Below are 22610 nucleotides of genomic sequence, written 5' to 3'. Positions count from 1 at the left end.
TATGCATGTTATATATGGACGTATTCCTATTAAACAGAACTATGTGGAGGTGGGAAAGATAGAGAAGAGTGAATGGGAAATATAAAGCGCCAGTGACGGAGCCGTCGTGGCGGCTCCTCGTGGTGGGCATTAACTCATGAGCCCTGTTCACATCGCTCTAGACACATGCCCATGGCTCATACACTTTGCACATAGTTCCGTCCGACAGAATATAAAATCCCACTTTTCCACTTCAGCAAAAGAAATTGTGAGCCAACTGAATGCGGCACCCATGAGCCATAGGCATGTGTCTAGACCGTTGTGAACAGGGCTCATGAGTTAATGCCTACTACGAGGAGCCGCGAGGTACTACGAGGTGGGCTTCGTCATTGTCGCTTTATACTTCCCATTCATTCTTATGGCCCGAGCACTAACAAGCAGACCCCATCTTTCCCACCCCCACATAGCTCTGTTTGATAGAAATGCGTCCATTTCTAAAATGGTCATCTCATCATTCAACTCTAATTTTATACTTTAAGATAGCAACTACCAACGCAGAATTTCCTTAATACAAAAAAAAACTGTTCTTCTCCTGCGGGTCGATTTTTGAATCGTTGTCGAATGGCTGATCGATAACACCCTATATTCACAATGCTATAAGGTCCAGTTACACGATCAAATTGAGCCATTAGACTGAAGCTCTGATTGGTGGAAAAAGACCTGAGGTGAGGCTGCGACCAATCAGAGGCCCAATTTGATGGCTCAATTTGATCGTGTAACTGGACCTATATATCGATCAAGGTCATTCGACAATGATTCAACAATCGACCCACTGATGCGACATTTTCCTACCCTTAGGTTGAGGCCTCGACGGAGAGTTACTTGCGGTTGGGTCGGTCCCACACGAACATCCTGCAAGAACTGGAGTCTCTCGGGTTGTCTTCGCAGCAGAGGACCGAGAAATTCCACATCCGAGCATTTCTCGAGCCGACAGTCTGGAAACCCTTCCTCATCCTGTCGCTGTTCCACATCATCCACTGCGGAGCCGGGATCTACGATGTTTTATTCTACACGGTTGAGTTCGTCGAGACTCTGGGCACATCCTACGACCCTTTAGCCGTCTCTATATTCACGTCTGTGGCAAGATTCATAACGAACATGACCGTTGGCCTATACTTCACGGCGTCCTTGTCGCGGAGGTTCGCCACGATTTTCTCGAGCTTCTTCATGTGTTTATCCCTCTTTGTTATGGGAGTCTACGAGTATCTATATCACGACGTTTCGGTTAAGCCGTTCGATTGGGTTCCCGTGCTTTTCACTGTGGTCTCCGTCGTGTCCTGCTCCACGGGGCTGCTGAGTCTCCCGTGGCTGATGCCCGGTGAGATGTTTCCGCTGCATGTTCGGGGGGTCATGAACGGGGCTGCCTTTTTGGTCGGTTCTGCGTGCATGTTCGTCACTCTGAAGCTCTACGCTTTCTGTATGGAGACCCTTCAGATATGGGGCATGTTGTTGATGTTTGCTGGGTTCGCGTTCACGGGGATCTTTTTTGGGATGTTCGTCCTGCCCGAGACTCAGGGTAAGACTTTGTACGAGATCGAGCAAGGGTTCCTACCGACACAGAAAAAGAGAGAAAACGAGATGTCGCTGAGTGGAAAGGTTGAAACGATAACATGAGGTGATAAGTCATTTGGACCGAGTTTATGAGAAAAGAAGCGACCCACATTTTCGGAAAAATTGAGTTAAGGATGTCAAATTGCACCAGTCGTATATATTTTCTTCTGCCAAAAACTCGAAATCGAAAAAATCAGGTGTGAAAAGGGGGGCTAAAGTTTATTTTCTAAATTGAGTCTTACGCAGGAATAAAACTTCAAACCTCTTTTTCTCTTTTTTAACGTAATGTGGGATGGTTCCTTTCGGATACACTCGGTCCATTTTAACTAGGAGATTCAAACTTATAGATCTGAGCGAACAACCCGCAAGATTAGTTTTTAAGTCTGCCCGTCATGAATTCGGTTGAAAATATTTTGATTTGTCTACTACTGTGGCGTTAACTACCAGGAAAATTTTAGGAGAAGTAGACCGGACACGAAGCTGATTGGCCGAGCAAGTTGCTTATATTTGACACGAAGGAAGTGCGGAGGTAATGCAAATCGCTATTTAGCCATTAATTTTGAGGAAAATATTTTTGGTCAGAAATCATACACCGTGGAGCAGTCTAGTTATGTATTTGATGATTTGTATTCCGTTGTTCACGAATCTTGTCGCCTATCAATAAACTGCGAAATTTAACAAGGCTCATCGTCTACTCTACTAAGATCGGTGATAAATAAATAATATATGATAATTTCTTTGTTTTTCTCGTTATTCCACTTCCAATTTTTAAATCCTGTGGTAACAATGATAAAAATGATTCACTCCCGGTGTTTTGTAGAGGTAAGTCCTGTATAGAGTAAATAAGGAAAAAGCTGTTGCTTCAGCTATGTAGTTAATCTAGCTTTATATGGAGGAAAAAACTACTATCATTATGGTTAGATGTTGGCGCGTGAGCGCATATGGTACCTTTGCCTTCGTTTCAAAACCTAGCTCATAAGTTAACCTTGCGCTAGGTTTTTGGACTTTTCCATACATTTTTAGGTCTTGCCGTTCTCACCTAATGCCGTAAAATCATTTGCTTGCATGTACCTAAACGGATTACATTTTGCAATAAGGAATCACTATCTCTGGCTCTTCCACATAAGCAAGTATCATGGAGAAATCAATGGCATACATGTTGTTTTTAAAGTGAGCCAGAAATAGTGGTTCCTGGCTGTATAATGTAATCCAAATGTCTCTCAAAAACAGAATTTTGCATGAGTTAAATCAAGTGCTTAACTTTGGATTAAAGGTAGCAGGAGAATCAGAGTAGAAGTGGTTTATAAAATTCACTGTCGAACGATACGCGGATCGGTCCCCGATATCGGGAATTTCAAGTGCTGATAATTTATGGATAAGTGAATTGCCTGCCTGGCTTAGAAAGCTTTTTTTAGGGATAAAGTAATTTTGCAGTCAAGTGTAGAGTGCTCAAGCAATTTTCAAATGTTTGCCGGCTTGATTAACCACGACGCGACGATGCGACAGCGCGGCGCGTTGAAGAATCCTGGTTTTCTTTGTGATAATCTTGACCACTTTTTTTAGTACATGTACATTGTACTCTCTGGATTGTACTTATGTGTGGTACATTTTCTATGAGATGTACTTTTGTTTTAAAAAAATAAAATTGGAAAACTAAATGTGTTGCCACAAAATCTATAATATTCCAATTTACACTTCAAATAAAAAATTTCCCATCATTAAAATCCTGATTTAGTTTTTTTTTCATAGTCAAAGGCGGGTCAATCTTTTGTGAGATTCATGGATTGGACATAAACACATTTTCATTATGAAGAGTTTCATGTAAAAAATCGCATATCTTCAATGATAGCTTCAAAGTAATAGCTGATGTTTCCTCGGGAAATTCGAAATCATCTCATACTCCACACGTGAGAAAAACATAAAAGTAGTTGTGAAAGTACCTAGTAATATTTTAAAATAGTAGGGGAAAAAATTCATTGGGCCTATTTATTGTTTTGTTGCAAATGCTAGATAGTCCCAGTGGATAGGGCGTTAGTTTTCAAAAACTGACGGCCCCCACATTATTGACGTAAATGGTTTCGTAGGTGTGCATGATTCCCCCTTACTCAATCGTAACAAATCGCAATGCAATCTAGGACTAGAGTGCTGCGTATTTTACAGTTACCCCGGATGGGTGGATGACCCCATAGATGAAAATGTTTTATACGCTTAAAATGGGAGGTGTGTCATTCACGATGCTGACATGTGCTAAGTGAGTTTAGAACTCCGAGGAGAAGTATGTGCGCTAGATGCACGGAATTTTCCACGCCAACAGTTAAAGGTTCTCTGCTAGAATTCAATGTCCTTGAATGCCATAGAGTGCAATTTACCTCGATTTTCTATACCTTCATGCGTCAAGCGGCGGTTCGCTGAAACGATACAAAAAATATTCACTGAGGAAAACTCGCGATTGGGCCAACAAAAAATACATGCATACGTGTTCCAATGAAAAAAGCCCACATGAGGCCTAAAAGGTTATTTTTCATCTTGCTTCTATCTTTTTACTTCTGTCTCAAACAATTCTCATTATCAAAATCAATAAGGAAAACTTCCACCTCTGAATATTTAATTATATCCTTGCGTTTCTACAGTTTTTCTCCCATCAATCATCCGGCAGCAGCCACGCTTCCAATACATGGAGACAATAAAAAAATATACAGATTTTGAAAGGGAGGAACAATTTGACATTTAGCTTTTAAGACCTAAGATTATTTATCATCATCCGAGCGAGGAATGTGGTGGCAATTTGACTGGTTTTGTGGCAGCAAAGTTTTGAAGTCATTTTTGAGGACCGACCATACGTTTGCTCCATGCGTGCACATGAGAGTCCTCGCCAAATAAGTTTACGCATTTTTAGATTGCGACAGAAGATTGTCTGACGTCAGTTTTACATGTGAAGTAAATGCAAGAAGCAAGATGGCGGATCATCTGATGTAGTCTAACAGTACGTAAACTTACTTGGCGTGAACCCTACGACAAGGCACCATGCCTATAACACGGTAGGATTTTGGATCCTGTATGCTGTACAACCCGCTCCCATGCCGCGGGTGTAGTGGTGAGTTCCTGGAGAGTCAAAACGCCTTCAATTTCGTGCGCATGCAACACGGACATCCGTAGAGTTCGAATAGTTGCATCCAGGTGTTGTAATAAAATTCGCTCAGTGTTTGTTGTATAAGATACGAAATGAGGATGCTTCGCTTGTTTCGCTTATACCTTAACTTAATTTTAGTGTCGCACACACTGCCGTGCTAAGGAAGAACATCCGAGAGTTGCCAAATTTCCTTCGATATATGGTTTATTTTTGAGAAAAGTTATGAATATTTTTCTTTGAAATTGTCAGAAGCCTTAGGTTAAATGGAGAATTTGCATGCAAATTTTTTATTGCTTCATCTGAAAGTGCTTTAGGAGCTGATTTCACAGTATTTTTTATAATTTTTTTCTGATAAGGGAAATAGAAAAGTAGATTTAAAAGTGAGAAAATGCAATGCTTCTGCCTAGTGACGTCACCTGGCGGCATTTCCCATTTTAACACACGTACTTTAGTAGAATAGATCATTTCGTCATATATTCTCCAATAATTGTTCAATTTATAAACCAAAGGTATCATCATCGTGTTCTGTTCACTCAATAGTTTCCACGTAAACACGAAATTCATCGAATGTCAGACACCTGCAAATTCTCTATTGCGAAAAATATTATCTGAAACATTGGAAGACAAATATTCATACATTTACTAGGAAATTCGTGTATTATAAAAGGAAATGTGGCAACGCCTGAAGGTTTATCGGCGTTTTTCTTGGCACGGCAGCATAGCACCGATGAATTTATTACTCCGCCCAATACTGAGTTTAATTGTAACAAAGTCAATTTTCTGAAAAATTATTTAATTATTTAAACGCATCACAATGTTGCTCTTCTATCATGTGAGCTGTGGCCCTATTTTCCCTGACTTATGAACGACGAATGCCGTAGAGACGTTTTATGGACACTTCAAGGAAAAATTTCAGAGGGCGTATCCAAAATTATTTCTATTTTCGGAGAGGAGTCAAAAAGAAGTCCAGCCATATGTATGCATGAACCCACACCCTACGTCCAGATCAGGTGAGACAGGGCCAAAAACTTGAAGAAAAAATGTCTATACGTCAATGATTGCTTCAGAGTTATCGAATTGGAGCACCAGCGGACCTGGTTTATAAAACACGACTCAATGCCGAAGTATATAAAGGAAGCCGTTCTAAAGTTCCTCACATAAAATTCTGGGTAGGGCATTGACATAAATGAAGTAAGTGTTTCTTCTTTAGTTTTCCTTAATTCGTATTATTGCTTTCAAACAACCGTCGCAAGCATGTTTACTACACTTTTTTGCTCGTTGAACTCTCGGACGGAGAATTTTTAGGATCATGTTATTAAAAAATATGTTTTATTACATTTCAATCAAACTTCTAACATTGATAAAGTTTTTCTTGCCTCTTTTTCTCACGTTTCAAGGGCAAACATTTATGCAAATGTCTCCCTGCCCTCACCATCCACAGATTTAGTATATCGACGGTGTAAGTCGGCAATTACATAACTCGTTTGGGTTTCAGGACATTTCGTCCACGATTTTTTGTCCGCGCACCTTTTTTGTCCAGTAGTTTACGCCCACACGTAAAATAAGCATCAGTGACTCGGTCCAAGCGTTTTATTTTAGTCGGTATGTAAAATTATATTGACAATATGGAAATGAGGAATTGAGAGTGAAGGAAGTGTTGTTGTGGTTGCTGATTTTCTAAATGAAATGTTATTACTTTCTCCTTTTGAATCACCTTTTTAAATTCCCATTGGAGAATAATTGGTTTTATTTCTATCCTTAAAATATTCGATGTACAATATACCTTATGTATGTATAGGTACTTTTTTTTATTTTTTTAATTTTTTCTTTACGAAATTATTACTTCATTTTGAAAACATTTATATTTTTAAAACGTGATAAATATTTGTAAAACCTTTTCCAAGCGACATTAATCTCAATGAGCTGCAGTTGTGCCGAAAGAAACTGCAAAAATTAATAAAAGAGGGGAAATGACCAAGAAGAAGCAATCTTTAGTTTTAACCCATTTGTACAACGATCTTTTAGAGTAAAATACGTCAAATTTTGAGCGTTTGGTTGCGCGTACACCTCTCACTGCAGCACAATAAAAGCACAAAATGTGAAAAAAGAAATTGAAGTGCTTTGGAAATCATTAAATTTGACTCGGAAGCACCAATATTTAAAAAACACACATTATATTATTATTCTCCTTTGATAAATTGATACATATTTTTTTCCCATCAATTTGAATGAGAAAATCAATGCAGGGTGTGCAAACATTTCAAAATCGTGAGTTAAAAAACGCTGACTATGCGATGATTATAAATATTAAAGCCTAACAGAGCGGAACGGCGTGCTGCCAGCGCGAGAGGCTCACTGGCGCCTACAAACCTAAGTGGATACTTCACGCACTGCACAATGCTTGAAGTATCCACTTAGGTTTGTAGGCGCCAATGCGCGTTTCGCGCTGGCCGCCCGCCCGCCGTGCGGCGGCGCCTGAAGCAACTATTTCACAACAGATGTGTTGCACAGAAATACGAAATTGAACGTATTAAGAATGACAGGCATCCTTTAAAAGTACAGATATTTCCTCGCAAAATAAATCAAGATACTCATCGTACACTGGAAAAATCTAAGAGCCTTTAGCTGAGGCAAATATAGAGGTTTATCCGGTTCAGGTATAACAAGGTGGGAATTTCTTGAAAGGTAATTAGAGAGTTTTAGTGAATTTTGTCTCGTGGAATTGACGCCCCCCCCCCCCCATTTTTACCAAAACTTTCAACTATATATTATTCTCGGTTGGACCAAACAGACAAAACAAAAAAACAAGCAAATCCTCATTCTTCCAAGACATTATACATTTTCATCCAAAAACGTCGTGAGTAATTGTCGTTTGTATTTACATGTGGGCCAATTATGTTTAGGTCTCAACTGGCACATGGACCAAAACTCCCGTGCCGAAAAAACGCGTGGACGTAAATTACTGGAAAAAACAGGTGCGCGGACAAAAAATCGATGATGAAATGGACTACATTTTGCAATTTGGAACTATAAATTCTAGCCCGGTTTAAAAGCAACGTATGTGCGATTAGTTTCCCTACGCACGTAAGTGTTTTTCCAGGCAAGCCAGAATTTATAGTTCCAAATTGCAAAATGCAGTCCAAATGTCCTATAACCCTCGTTTGCGGTGTCTGAAAATCTCCGCCTCTATGTTATTTTTTTAGAGGAGAACAAGTTGACATTATTCCTTGAAGTTTTTGCAGAATTTTCTTCGCCAGAGAAGAAAAATCACGGCAATTTTAAAGAATTGCCGTTGAGTAGTTTGCCGTTCAAAAAATAAACTATGACAAGACGTCTGCGACGTCGCAAACCGAGTTATGTGATTGCCGACTTACACCGTCGATATGTCTAACAAAATAGTCTTGAAAATCTTATCAAAATAGTCTCTATAGTTCAAAATAAATTATATTTTCGTCATCATCCCACTAGATAACAGACGCTAGTACTAATGCTGAGGAACTAAAAATCGTGGTATTTGTGATATTTCATGGACAAATACCGAGGGTCCGTATTTACGAACAACCTAGTGCAATACGCCTTCATATACAAAAGAGCGCCTTCAACCCACTGCGTGATTTTATTGCGAAATTTTGATACCACTATTCGTGCGTCACGGCAGTCATTTTGCATACCCGGCCAATTGAAGGCTAATCATTAACCCAGACAACAGGGTACGAATTTCAGCAATGTGATTCGTGTTTTTTGGGGAACAAAAAATTTGATGGGGCTCTAGCCCATGTGCCCAGCCTCCTCCCCTTGTAACTCGGATATTGTTCCTATACTCATCTTAAAATTGTTCTCAGATATTTAGGTCATCAAAAGCATCCATTTTAACCCCGGTTCGACGGTCGAATCGGCAGCCCGAAACGCAGGCCATTTTTTGGAAGGTTGTATGAATAAATTCGTGCAATTATTGGCTCCCCGTAAATTACCACGCGGCTAATTGGGCAGTGTCAGTGTTCGAGTGCTCAAAATAATCGTAATTTGATTTCAGACTCCAAAATTCTTAACATTTCTGGTCAAATCGTTGTACAGGGCCACTCAGTTAAAAAATAGTCTGACCGAGTCAAAGGCTTGAATTGTTCTTCAAAAATATAGTTTTGCGAGAAACCTCTTTAAAGTTTAAACCTACTGTGTGAAGTATCGGATAAATAGCAAATTTTACTTTATTTTTTATCTCAGAGATTACTTAAACCGCTCCCAAGTTATTCATTGGGACATAAACGAGTGTTTTACGGCAGTATAACTCAACAGCGATGACAGGAACAATCACATCAGCAACTCCTTCCTCTCCTCGAGAAAAAAACGCCTTCACTTACTAAGAATACCATTTGCGCTGTTGTTGGGATTCGTATGAACATTTGATTTTTGAATAAGACTTGAGCGACAGACTTCCACTTCAAACAATGAGTCACAACCAAGGAACAATAATGAACTTCTGAGTAAATCTCTAGAACATGAATGAGGTCCTTAACATATCTGAAGGCAATGTAGAAACGTGAAACAATCACGTATTCATACTAGTTGCCACTCTGCAAAAGAGGTGGACTGTTTTCAACCTTTTTTATTTGAGTGACCGTGCTATTTTAATGGTACATTCTCTTCAGTGCAATTTTAAAATGAGAAATAAGAAGGCAAAGTAAATAGTAACATAAATTTAATATCGCAACAGTAAATGTAGGTCCACACGATTCCGGATCATTGTGCAGATGGCTGGCAATTTGACAACATTGTCTCTTTCGCAAAAAATTTTCCCAAAAATTAAGGATGAAGTCATCGTAAAAAACCGAGGGATGCTCAACTGTCACTGCAAAATCGCACTTCATGAGTAGGGACCACTCGATTTAATTTACTCCAGCACTGGAGCATGAGTAGTGTGACGTGTGCCTTCAAATTGATTCTACCTGCAATTAATTTTCCTGACAATCGCGTCCAAATCACGCAACTTGACTCTAGGATAGAATCTCCAAATTCCACTATGAAGTGATAATTGGTTTCAAAAATGAAGGAATAAACTGGAATTTTTTAGGTATCAAGGAAAAGTCATTTACGGTCAGGAAATTACATGAAGGATGACGAATACATGAACTTTTTGAGCTCATTCAACTATGTGATGAAAAATGAGTTGAAGCGTTCAATTTTTTTTTTACAAAGTATACACTGAGTTGGAAGTTATTGAGAATTACCAACATCTCAATGTTTTCAGAAGTGTCACAGAGCTCCTGCATTCGTGATGACCTTAATGATGTAAAAACTGTAAACTGACTGATCCTAGTCTCCATCTATCCTGAGATTCGTGCCCCACCAGGAGGGAAAGTTGAGTTAGGACGGACGTGGTCACTAAGTTGGTTGCCTTCATAATTTTTCCTGGGAAAAAAAATCGTTATGTAGGATAAGAACGAAAAATTAAAAAATCAGTGTCCAGGTTTAAAATGTAGGTCCCACCTATGAAAATTCACGTTAAAAATTTCACAGTTAAACACTCTATTTTAAGAACTGCCGATGTTATTTTCAATGTGCAGACGAGACTATTTCCAAACCCCTCCCCAACTGTTAAACGACCGCTCCGTATTGATGCGCTGTTCCATACATACCGTGTCCGACTGGCCATAAGGCCAATCTCGCCCCTCTGCCACATGTAGTAAAATAAGATGAGAAAAAACATTGTGACCGAGAAAAAATGCGGAAAATTCACAAATGTATGGAAGGAGAGAAAGTAAGATTAAAGAAAAGTCCTCGCATACATGATAGTGGTGAATGGAGGTCCTGGAACTATAAACAGGAAATAAGTTCCCAATGGCGCCTGGACCTAGAAAAATGCTGGAAAATTTATGTTCTTTTTTATGTAGTTATTTTATTTATTTGCTGAATTCACATTTTGTATCCGTAGCTCAATATTTTGGAGAGTAGAATGTGAAAAATTGGGACATCCTGGTTTAATCAAGCTGTAATGAATGACAATTATTTCACTCACTAGCAGACATTCAATTAAATACAGTGAAAACTTACACTATCACGCTTTACGCTCTTAGCTTTCTCTGTTGCGCGAAAAATTGGTCACTCTCCGTCGTAAAATTAGTTTTAAGGCATTGGAAGTATTTGCGGATTGTAGTTTCCGAAAAGGGGACGATGAGCGTCATTAAGTGGGGGCATCAAAATAGCTCTCGAACCTTTGTCAAGTGTCAAAATACCTGTACATAAAATTTCTAAGATCAGTAAAAAATTCTGTTATTCGAAATTTTCACCTTTTCGGTAACATAAAGACGCTTTATCACCCCTCTTCCTCATCCGGCATGTGTCACTCTCTCAGAAGAGGTAGTACAGTCAATTTTTATACGTGCGCCCTTATGATCGCTTGAGAGACTTCTAACATTTTTTTTCTTTTCAAAATGATAATTGATAAGAGTACATCCTATGTTCGGCTGTGTTGCTTACGCAGCCCTTGAAGCACCACTACAAATGAGGCGAACGAAACGAACACAGTATGGAAATAGAGCAAATGAAAAGACGACGCAGATATACAACTATTCGTGCTTGACGGATGTCTGTGTCGCATCTGCAAAATTGAAGGCGTGATGGCGTCAGGCGTTAACTCACAATGCTCCGTTCTATGCTGCCAGTGAGGTGTCGCTCAGATTCGAGAGAAAAATTCAAATAAACTAGGCCCGATTACGTCTCGACTCTGTGTTTCCTCAATTTTTTCTTCTGTTTTCAATTTGAAGTTTGATTCTTTTACAGACCTACATCTACGGCTCGTATATGTACCGCGGTCCCTTACAATTCGTGTGACACGTTTTTTAAACAAGTCTCCTGTCAGTTTGACTGGGCTTCAACATCTAAGGGTTAATGAAAATATCATTAAAATATGACTGCACTTGGTTCGCCAAAAACTCAAGATTCAAGAGGGGAGCCAAAAGAAGCCATCCACATCAGTCAGTGAATTTCAATACAATTTAGGTAGCAAAATTAGGCTCCAATTGTTCGGAGACGTCCCGAAACATTCTCGCTGCCAACAAATTGATTGTTGAATGGGACCTCCTGCGGTCTGCTTTAGATCTATGGTGCATTCAATATACATGTATACCTTTTACATCTCTTTATTTTTACTTTTCTTACCGAACGCCTCAAGGTGGGAAAGATCGTGTCCGTAGCGGCGCTTAATTCATAACTCCCGCTGGATCAGACATATCGTTCAAAACATGATGATTTTTAGGGTAATTTGATCTGCTCCTTCCAAATTGTGTGTCAAAAAAGCCGGAAAAGATGTCTAAATGTAGGATTTGAACGTCAAAAGCCGAAGAAATTGCTCCATAAAAAAGAGGATCTTGTGCTTCTTATAAAATGGGGGAAAACACAATCATCGAACAAAAAAATGTAATCTTATCATCTATCCTTGTAATTCTATTGCGTAATATGAGCGTTTGGTTGCGCGTACACGTCGCTGGAGCACAATAAAAGCACAAAATGTAAAAGAAAAAAGTAAAGTGCTTTGAAAATCATTAAATTTGGCACGGAACCACCAATATTTAAAAAACACACATTATATTATTATTCTCCTTTGATAAGTTGATACATATTTTTTTCCCATCAATTTAAATGAGAATAATCAATACAGAGTGTGCAGACATTTCAAAAACCATAAGTTAAAAAACGCTGACTATGCGAGTATAAATATTAAAGCCTAACCGAGCGGAGCGGCGTGCTGCCAGCGCGAGAGGCTCACTGGCGCCTACAAACCTAAGTGGATACTTCACGCATTGCACAATGCTTGAAGTATCCACTTAGGTTTGTAGGCGGCAATGCGCGTTCCGCGCTGGCCGCCCGCCCGCCGGCTCCGTGCGGCGGCGCCTGAAGCAGCTATTTCACAACAGAGGTGTTGTCGCAAAATAAATCAAGATACTTATCGTACACAAGAAAAATCTAAGAGCCTTTAGCTGAGGCAAATATAGAGGTTTATCCGGTTCAGGTATAACAAGGTGGGAATTTCTTGAAAGATAATTAAGTCCTTACACTTACTCTAAACTTAGGTGCCATGTGATGGTAGAATTTTCATATTCATTGCCAAATTGGTTTAAAACCAGTCCTATTTTTGCTGAATGTGTGAACGGATGTAAAAAGATTATCATTATTTACTGGGCTTAAGATAATTGTTGACCATTACGAATTTTTGACTGTCTGATTTTGGTCGGCCACCCCCTCCCCTTCCTTCCACACTAAAGTGTGGAAAGAGCGAGAAATGCAATTAGAAACCTTAAAAACCCTTAAAACATGAATTTGTGTTGAAATATTTCATTGGTCGTTTTACTGTGTACCGTGGTTCCTTAAAACCCCTATATCCGATTTTCGCGGAAAGGAGGTCACCTCAAAGAAGCATCCGAAAAATATGGTTGTACCGGTTAGTACCATTTGTGCTTTGGTATATGGTATCTCTAGGATATATGCTTCCTAAAAGTACCAAAGAGAACCGCGCAACGAACCGCAAAGACACTTACCCAGTCTACAAAATTCTGAAAAATTCATTTTTTAAAGCTTATTTTTCGGGCAACTATGATCTCATGCCCTGCAGCTAAAAATCAATATTTTTGGGACCTGCAAAAACGAAAATACTTGTCATACAATGCAGTTTACCAGTCAGATGCATATAATGGTGTGATGCTCACGAGTGCACTGTGAAATAAGTGACTATGCAACGCGCGCCTCAGGTTGTAGAAATCTGGATTCATCACATTCCACATGCTGCATATCTATCTACGTGGAAACCGCAGATATAATGAATATTTTAGATATTCCCATGAAATTTCGTTATCAGTAGGTATCTGAGCATCGATTAAGATGCCTCTGATGAGGGAAAAAAATGTCGAAAAATTGAGTTTCGCGCCGCTACGGACACGATCTGGCCCATAGTGCGCCTTGTCTCTGCTTCAAAATTTCACCTTGTTTTTTCTAGATTGAATGTTTCATTTTCCGATGAAGTTAAAAAGAACTTTTCAGCGTACATATTTTTAGGGGTCATAAACCCGAAAATGATGCATCATTTTCCGACTTTTAGTTTTTAAAAACAGTATTATGGGTTACAAGCTCTGGCTCGATTCTTCTGGAAATAATGGTGCATAGATGCGAGTGATACGTAGCTCTGATTTAATATAATTTTTTAAATTTTACAAGTGTTCCGGTTACTTGAAAGTGTTCAATTTTTCAATTTTTGCCCTGTACGATTACTTAATAAACTTCGAATCTGAAAAAAGTGTGAAATTGTGCTGATTTGTTAGAAATTCCTGGACCCCCTTTCACGTCGGGGTGATTCCTATCCCCCCTCCGTCGGGTAAAATATCACTTTACGTCCCTTCAGCCGGCTAAGGGTCTCCGTCCTGAGATGTGAGCCAGTCAGACCCTGATACATAACCACAAATCTATAGTCTTTATAGTCTTTGGGTACCCCTCAATTGTACTTTTTCTGCGTCTGCCTTTCTTTGCAAATCCATGGAGATTATTCGCAACGCGGCAAATTTAAAATCTTCCAAATGACGACAGAGTGATAACGCAACAACGGTTGGTGAATGCAATACAGCTGAATTTATCTTGACAGTTGGTGCAACGAGTCCCCGTCAAGTTCACAGATGTAGCTGTTGTTGCAGTTAACTCTGTCATGTGTAAAAATTCACGCTCAGATATCTTCGGTAAAGCAACCAACTCGACAACAAAGCGAGCCTCTGATCAGTGTCAAGTTGTGTTTTGATTGGGAATCACGCCCGACAATTATTAGTCGTCCGTCGCGGCGAACCGACCAAGATATGTCTTATTTTGCATCGACTTGTCCCGTTGAAAGCACGCTCAATGGTGTCAGGATCCTTCCCATAGTTGCGATTTCACGCGAATAGTATGTAAATATTGGTGCTCTGAAACAGTTTTAGGCAAAATGGTAACTTTACTATTTAGAAAAATAGCAGGTCTGCTCAGTAGTTAACTTTCAGTAAACTCTTGGTTGATGCTTAAGGGCCGTCCATAACTTACGTCATCCAAGCAGGGGGAGGGGGGATATAGCGGTGGATGACGGTGAGTGATGGAGAAGGAGGGAGGATCAGGACAAGAATCGATGACGTAAGGTTTCCTGAAGGCAAAAAGGCTGAGAATGCTTGCTTGAAATTTGACTATATCTACTGATTTTTATAGATTTTCTGCGTTTTCCCTTAAAACGGGGGGGGGGACACAACACATATTTACTACTCAATAAAAGAAATTATTCATATTCTTACCCTGCAGACTATATCTACTGATTTTCAGTGTTTCCCCCCGAAAGGGAGGGTACGCTGAGGATGACGTAATTTTTAGGAGGTCTAGCAGTGGATGAGGGTTGGACACGGTGAGGGAGGCAGGGGTCGAAAAATTGAAACAAGAGGGGGACGTAATGTATGGACGGCCCCTTCAGAAGAATATGCGGACCATTCTTGCACATGGGTGATGAACAGACACCCTCTGACCACAGGCTGAGCAAGGAGCTTTTTCGATTTGGGGATGCAAAGAAGTATCTCATAGAGAGGATGTCCGAGGGAACAGGGACACTCCAGCGAGGGGAGGGGGGAGGTGAGGGATTCCATCACTAAATTGGGGCTATGAAGGACCTCCTCAGCTCAAAAAATGGGGAAATTTTGAAGATTTGAGTTGTTCCAAGAGCAGTCATGGACTGTCTTGACCGAAAAATTTATTGAAATACAGTTTCAACGATGGGAAAGAAATTATACGCGTTATTTTAACAAGATCTCCGCACTTTCCCGAGAGGACCAAGTATATTTCGGGGGGAGGGGGGGAGCAGCCCCTTGCGCTTCGCCTCTAGTACTCCATTCATGCCTCTAGTCTCTCGATGGACCCTATAACTATAAGGCCTTTTTTTACATGAAACTCCGGACACCTCGATAAATTGCGTTGATTTCTTCGATCACGCTTAATGACTTCCAGCATCACATAAGTTCTGGAACTCCCTGAATATTCGAGCTTCGTAATCAGTCTTGGTATTGCAGTAACAGTGGCAGACAACTTTTTTCACTCGTTTTTACCGTTTTTGATCGATATTATTTTTTCTCCCTCTTTTTTTCGTCTTTTGAAAATTAAGTTGCGATACTTCGAAACATCTCCCTTTTTACGCGTATTACGTGTTTTGTGGCCTTTTCCCCGGATTGAGTTGTTTTTTATTGATGGAAAAAATGATAAAATAACGATTCCTGGTACTATCACCGACAGTTTTTCAAAAGGTCGAGAGAAAAAACTATGTGCGTGTTAAGATGTTAAGATGTATACTTAGGTACGCTATTCCTGTGCACAATTTTGCAACATGGCTTATGATTGAAATATGCCGAAGATGCGACCGCGAGTGACAGTCCAGTCTGTTTGTCGTAGCCCTCGGCAAGTAGCGAGGCACATCATGGTCGCGGCGCGCTTTTCTCGGTTTTCCCATTAAGATCAGTGGTGGCAACGCTGTTTTTTATGGTCTTTTCAGATGGAGACCTTCAAGGAGCAGAAATCGCCCCCACCGGAAAATTGGATCAAAACGGTCAGTGATTTTTTCTATCTATTCACGAACTGGTTCGGCCAAATTGTCGGTTTCGACGAACGAACAAACTTGTTTCAGCTTGTTGTTGCTAAGTCCAGAAAGCACGGAAGGTGGGGAAAATGGCTCGTTTAAAAATCTGTATCAAAGTTTGAGTGGTCCAAGCGGAGGAGAATTGTCGCGCATTGCCTAGAAACTTGATCGGTTGGAGATTCAAGGCATTCTCTCGTAATATTTATACTGGAGTTTTAAGAGAAATGTTCAATATAGCATCGAAAGCCTCAATTTCAAAAATTAAATTAAAAATGGCCCGTTTGTCTTGTTATAGGTTTTACGCGTGAATTGGGTGGTATGCAATATTTGTGGTGAAAATTCGACCATCTTTTCTAGGTCGGAGATAATTACATGCCGATGGGTTTGTCGCACAGAAGAGATACACAGATAATAATTGATCACGATGAGCTCATGAACCAAGTTTAAAATCTACTCCTTGAATAAAAATGTGCGTAGCTCACATCAGAATTTTCAAATTTCCCGCACCAGCGAACAGTTTCTTCTTCGTAGTCAACAACCTGTGAGACAGATGCAAGAAAAGTTTAACTTTTAAAAACAAACGTTATCGCAAGCTGCTATCAATTATTTTTCTCGCTCATAGCAATTACATTTGGACGTATTTCTACCAAACGGAACTATGTGCATTAAGACATGAGCCCTGAGACTCATAAGAATATGTGCATAACAGGGCTCACGTCATAATGCACATAGTTCTGTTTGATAGAAATATGTCCATTTAATACTTTTAGGGCACTTTTTCTTCTTAATTGGAATAAAAGACAAACAAATTGTTTATAACGATTGCAAACCATACATACGAAAAATTATAAACAGTTCGTTCGTTAAATTTAGGTTAAGTTTTCTACATACGTCTCACGGCAAACCTGATTCCCGACTATGAAAAACGGATGCGGAAAATTCGAAAAAGCGTGCGATGCGCAAAATTAAGCTTCACGTACTGGATTTTAGAATTTTTTTAACGTGCTCATCGTGGTTTTTATAAGCTTTTACTTCTCTGAACACTATATATTTTTTTGGATCTCTTTTGTGCGTCAGACGCACTATCACAGCCATTCACAGCATGCGGTTAAAAACCCGTACTTCGAGCAAAAATCCTTCGTGAACGAGAATTGTTGAGTGAATTAATGGACTGATCACAATGAAATGACTCTAGCACTATCTAAAAAAGGTGAAACCACCGAATTTTTTATACTTTTCCCGTAATGTTAATGACCCAAGTGAGCTTTCCTCTTACGTCAGGCTTTTCCACCTCCTGTCAAATCGAGCTTTTTTGTCAAAGCAAAAGCTAAAATATTGTTTGAGGCAATACTAGAGCTTTAACACAACATGTCACGAACCAAATGGTGCAATTTCGGCCTTTCTGGAACACTGAATCTCCGTATATCCCCGGTAAAAATTGGCAATAGGAGCTGCGTTTCAAAATACCGTAAGAATTCTTAAAGCCGGCTATAAAAGGCGATAGAAAATCATATAGCTGGCTGTGCAAAGCGAAGAAAATCATACAGCCGGGCTATAGTTCTATGAGCCGGGCTATTACAGTTTATCGCCTGGCTGTAGCTTAATCGCCATCGGCTATAAAAGGCTCTAAGAAATTGTATAGCCGCTATAGAAGCTATAGGAAATCTTACAGCCGGCTATAGGTCTATAGTATTTTGGAACACAGATCCTACTGCCAATGTTTACCAGGGCAACTTCCCGGAATTTCCGTGAAAAGCTCAAGGCTAAAGCGTGATCAGAGGTTCTGGCCGATTTTCAAATTAAGAGAGGTGATGTCATCTCCGTCATTTATGTTACAGTTTTGGGCGTGTGGGGGAGCTATTACGATCCTTGTGTTCAATGGAGTAGTGGAGGCTCACTCTGCTGTTCTGCTGCCGCAACTACAAGAAGCTTACAGTCCAATTCACGTTGATAAAGATGAGGAAACATGGATTGGTAGGTATTCTTTTTCATCGTTGGTAATATTAAACAGGTACCTACTTGCATTGAATGTGACAAGGTTAAAAAAAAGTAGGCGCCTCGATTTGCAACGTTCCGTACTACTTAGCTCCTATATGCTGAGCCATTGCTCTTTATTATCGTGTAAGTCGAATGTGACGAATTCTTTGAACTAGCGTAAGAAGTAAAAAAGTCTGCATCAATGCATTGAACTATATTACAGGAAGTAATAATCCTGTTAGTAATATATCATGGTGCCGCTGTGAAATTGGAGTGGTAAATAGCTTATTTTTCCACTTGACTATTAGAGGGTTCTTTTAATTTGAGCAGAAGCTCTACAACTTTGGACAAAGAATCGGTTTGATTTATTTGTTTATATCATTTATTCTTTATTCATTTATTTTTCCTTTCATTGTGTAATCTTTTTGTCTCCTTGAGATTAAATTAGATATCATATAACGTATGAAAGAAAAGTTAGAGTGGTTTGGAAACTGGAACAGAGGAAAGAGAGGAGGTGAGAGTTGTGAAATTTTACTTTACTCTTACTTACTACGAGGAGAGTAGTGAAAAGAGGCCAGAAATATTTTAGTTGTTACAATTTTATGAGGCACAAAATTTAGGGAATATTATGACGAAGGGGAGAAGTGGTCCTGCATTGTCCTAAATCCAGAAAGTACATTTAATTAAATACTTAATTCAATAATACTACTCTAATACTTTAGACGAAGTTTCATCAAAATTATTTGATATGAAATAATTATTATTTGTGCAAAAAACTTTTATCGATGATTAATCCGTGACAGACTTTGTAGTTAAAAATTAAGAGTATTTAGTCCGATCTTGGGTCAAATCACGTTAAATGCCATATTTTATATCAAAAGTTTCGTTCCGAATTTGAGAGACGCAAAGCTACATTGTCTCAGTGGTGACTGAATCCTTTTCAAGAGATTCGTTTGATCCCAATAAACACCAATTAATGGCAATTAAAGCGCGTTTTTTATTGCCGCGTAGCCCTATCGGCATCGAACTTCCTCGGCGCACAATGGATCGAGTCGTGGGAGAAGTTGGACAACATTTGGATACTTTAAACGCTTATAACTTCGTTTATACAAAACTTTGCGGTTCTAAAAGTGGTTCCATTGGTTTCCTCGTGAAATTTCCTTTCAGAGCCACCCTTTAAAGTTAAAATGTGTTGAAAGAAACATCAAAAGTTGTGGTTTTAATAAAAAATTTCTTGTCCGACCTCTCTGATTGACTCGATCCACTGTCCGGCGTGAGGCTCAAAGTTGCCACAAATTGCCTCGCACTTCTTTGGACTTCATCATCAAGTGCAGAGGCACAGATTCATTTGAAACTTTCTATTGACGGAATGAGCATCTTATATCCTTCGCTATGATGAACTGTCGTCCTAAGAAAAATAATGCACGATAGCTGTACATTTTAAGAAATACGAAGGAGAGACAGACTATCTCCACTAAAATATTCCCAAGAGAGGACAAGTCATGGCTCCTCTGACGAAGGGCATATATCCGCATGAGCCCCAGAAAGTATGGATTTGTATATGCAAAATAAGGCTCACATGATAATTGAGATACGCCCTTACATCAGAGGGGCGACAAAATGTAAGATGAAACAAATTGATGTTTTTGTTCTGCTGAAAACCATACATACCTAACGGACTGTCAATTCATCTTAGATCAGTAAGATTTCAAGGTTGGAAACTTGAATTTTAAAGGTACGTACACTCCCTACCTCGACCGAATTCACCCTGTGGGACAGAACATCCAAAGAATTTTTTTTCTTTTTCTTTTTTTTGTTCCCTTTTTTCCATCATGTCGTCAATCAGAGACATGTCACGACGAAATTTCATCCATAATGACGCACAAGCTAAAAATCAAATATGGACTGTCGGCTATTTTTTGCATTATATTTTTACGGTCTCAACAGTTTTGTCGAGTTTTTTACATAAATGTAACGAAAGTTGATTTCTAACAATTAAGTCACTATTGTTACGACAAAATTTAATAATTTTTTTACAGAGCAATCGGGCCTTTGAATCATAATGATGCAACAGTTTGAATCGTAAAAAATTACGGCGGTATACTGCAAAAATCCTCTCGCCGGGAAATCGATTCGAATCGTCTTTTTTCCACTTTTTTTAGCCATAGTATAGAAAAAGGACAGGGCCTGTAATGATAGAGTGCGTCAGATCATGGAAGTCAAATGTGACATCGTATTTGACGTCAAGACCAAGCAGCTTGTTCGGCACGAATTGGTTTGCCGGTGAGTGGTGGCTGTACGTGTACTGCCGTGATTTTTCACGATTCAAATTTTATTATATTTCATCTGCGATATTCACGTAAAATTGAATTATGAATTGATTGAATTTTTCAAAATTGTATTGTTACTTCCTTAAAGAGGCTTGCAAACACTACAACTAGCCCGCTATTCTTAGAAGTAATTGTATGATGGTCAACAACTGGAATTCTCTTTGATTTCATTCTCGACGTCTTTTCCAGCCAGCCTTGGAATTTCAGCCTCTCCCTTATCTGCTGTTCTTTGTGGGCCATGCATAGACCGATATGGACGAAAAATAGTGATTCAAGGATATTTTCTGATCAGTGCCATAGGATACGGAATCATAGCTGCAGCTAGCTCTGTGTTTCATCTCTACATAGGAAGAATAATTTGCTCACTGGGTGTCGGTAAGGAGCTAATACTTTCGATCTCTCACTCTGTCAGAATATTTCTCTTCGATTCTAATAAACTTTTCAGAGTATCCAAATTTCGAAAATCTACCGAATATTCCTCGGTAACAGAAAATGAGGCTGTTGTAAAAAAGTACTTATACTTCTCTCTCGTTGGAAATGACCCTGAAGAGGTTCAATTTATTTTTCTAGCATTCTATTTAGTAGGAACAGGACAGTAACTTAATATACAAATTCAAATTTAGATTGAATTAAACGCAAACATCCTTTCCATATTTTAATAATCTAAGCGTGAATGGAAATACTGAGCAAACTGAAAACATCTTATTTTGATTCCTAAAATGAAGGATCACTTAAAATAGTTACCTACTTGTATTTTGCATGACATTTAATTTTTCCAAGCTCTGATGTAGAGAAATTTTTGAGCAAGAAAGATGCAGCAGTAGGATGATCTGAGTGTCGTTGGAATAGCTGCATGAATGCATTTGCGGTGGAGCAGAATTATATCACTTGCTGTGTAAGTAATTAGGAAGTAATTGAAAGCATTGCCACGCACAGAGCGATTGACAAACTGACAAGCTTCATTTAGCCTTCAGTTTAAAATTGGTGTCAATAACGAAGCCCAAGCGTTGAAGGGCGCTTCTTTGACAAAGCATATTACTACCAACTTATGTACCCGAAGGCTGACGAAGATGGAATTTGAAGAGGGATTCTTTATACGCAAAATCCTTCAAAGCTACAGATCGACCGCGAAGATCTGAAACTTCCCACAAGCACTTTGTGACAAGCGTAAGTTGGTGGTGAATGGAAACATAAAGGATCCACTGTAAATCAGACGACGGGAAAGAGCGGCGGAACCTCTAAAGCTGGTGCGTCAACGCGATCTAGCGGACAGCGGCGTCGCGACGCCGCGAGGTAGGGCGCGCAGGTCGCGGGGGAGCGGGGCCGCGTGAAGAGGAGTTCAGCCAGGGGGAAGGGAAGCGCGGGTCGCGGGGAAGAGAGGGACCGGCCGGCCGGCGGTGACATCGGCCATGGATGAAAATATAGGCAGCGCTAATGTCTCCGCTAACTGGAGTTGGGGGTCCTTATTCATTCTCATGGTCCATGACATAACCTTAAACCTTCCGCTCAATGCCGCAAACAGCTGACGTGTCGATGCTGCGCCAATAAAATGAACCAATCACAAAGTAGCACAGTAATACGTCACTAAAATGAAGAGATCACGTGACTGTTCGTAATATTTTCAAATCGATCTGAAAGTACTGCCTCGGATATAAGTATTTAAAGCATTAGGAGGCCCTAAAATACTTTAACCAGGTAATACGTTCGTGCGAGATTGTTATGCTTAAAAGCAAAACATTTCACGAAAACTTTTACGAATACCAGATGCAGAAAAAAATATGTAAGGTAAGAAACTTATGAAAGATTGGAAATTTCCGTGAAATATTTCATGAAATTTCACGAGCCTGTGAAATTTATGAAATTTACGAAATTTTCTAATTTTATCCTTTATAATGAAACAAAAATCAATTTATAAGTTCGTGAACGGATTCTGCATCATTCATAATCATTGTAGAGCCCCTTTGCTTCA

At 39.5% G+C, this 22610-nt stretch overlaps 2 protein-coding genes across 11 annotated transcripts in view; both read left to right on the top strand.

The window, feature by feature from the left end:
- LOC109030772 (facilitated trehalose transporter Tret1) overlaps positions 1-22610 on the top strand; it is a 44998-nt gene that overhangs the window by 13852 nt on the left and 8536 nt on the right. For 9 of the 10 annotated variants that reach the window (XM_072298902.1, XM_072298896.1, XM_072298898.1 and 6 more), the window contains one exon: positions 838-2323. The exons of the other annotated variant lie outside the window; for it this stretch is intronic. In XM_072298902.1, coding sequence (XP_072155003.1) covers positions 838-1653 — 816 coding nt within the window. In that variant the 3' untranslated portion in view covers positions 1654-2323. Of the gene's footprint in view, positions 1-837; positions 2324-22610 lie in introns of those variants that run through there. 10 annotated transcript variants of the gene reach the window in all.
- The window catches only part of LOC109030769 (facilitated trehalose transporter Tret1), a 41794-nt gene continuing 35302 nt past the window's right edge, over positions 16119-22610 (top strand). The window contains exons 1-2 of the mRNA XM_072298904.1: positions 16119-16304; positions 18173-18308. Coding sequence (XP_072155005.1) covers positions 16251-16304; positions 18173-18308 — 190 coding nt within the window. The 5' untranslated portion in view covers positions 16119-16250. The remainder of the gene's footprint in view (positions 16305-18172; positions 18309-22610) is intronic.

Source organism: Bemisia tabaci, chromosome 3 (genome assembly GCF_918797505.1).
Source record: "Bemisia tabaci chromosome 3, PGI_BMITA_v3".
NCBI classification, from domain to species: domain Eukaryota; kingdom Metazoa; phylum Arthropoda; class Insecta; order Hemiptera; family Aleyrodidae; genus Bemisia; species Bemisia tabaci.
This window is presented reverse-complemented; position numbering and strand designations above follow the sequence as displayed.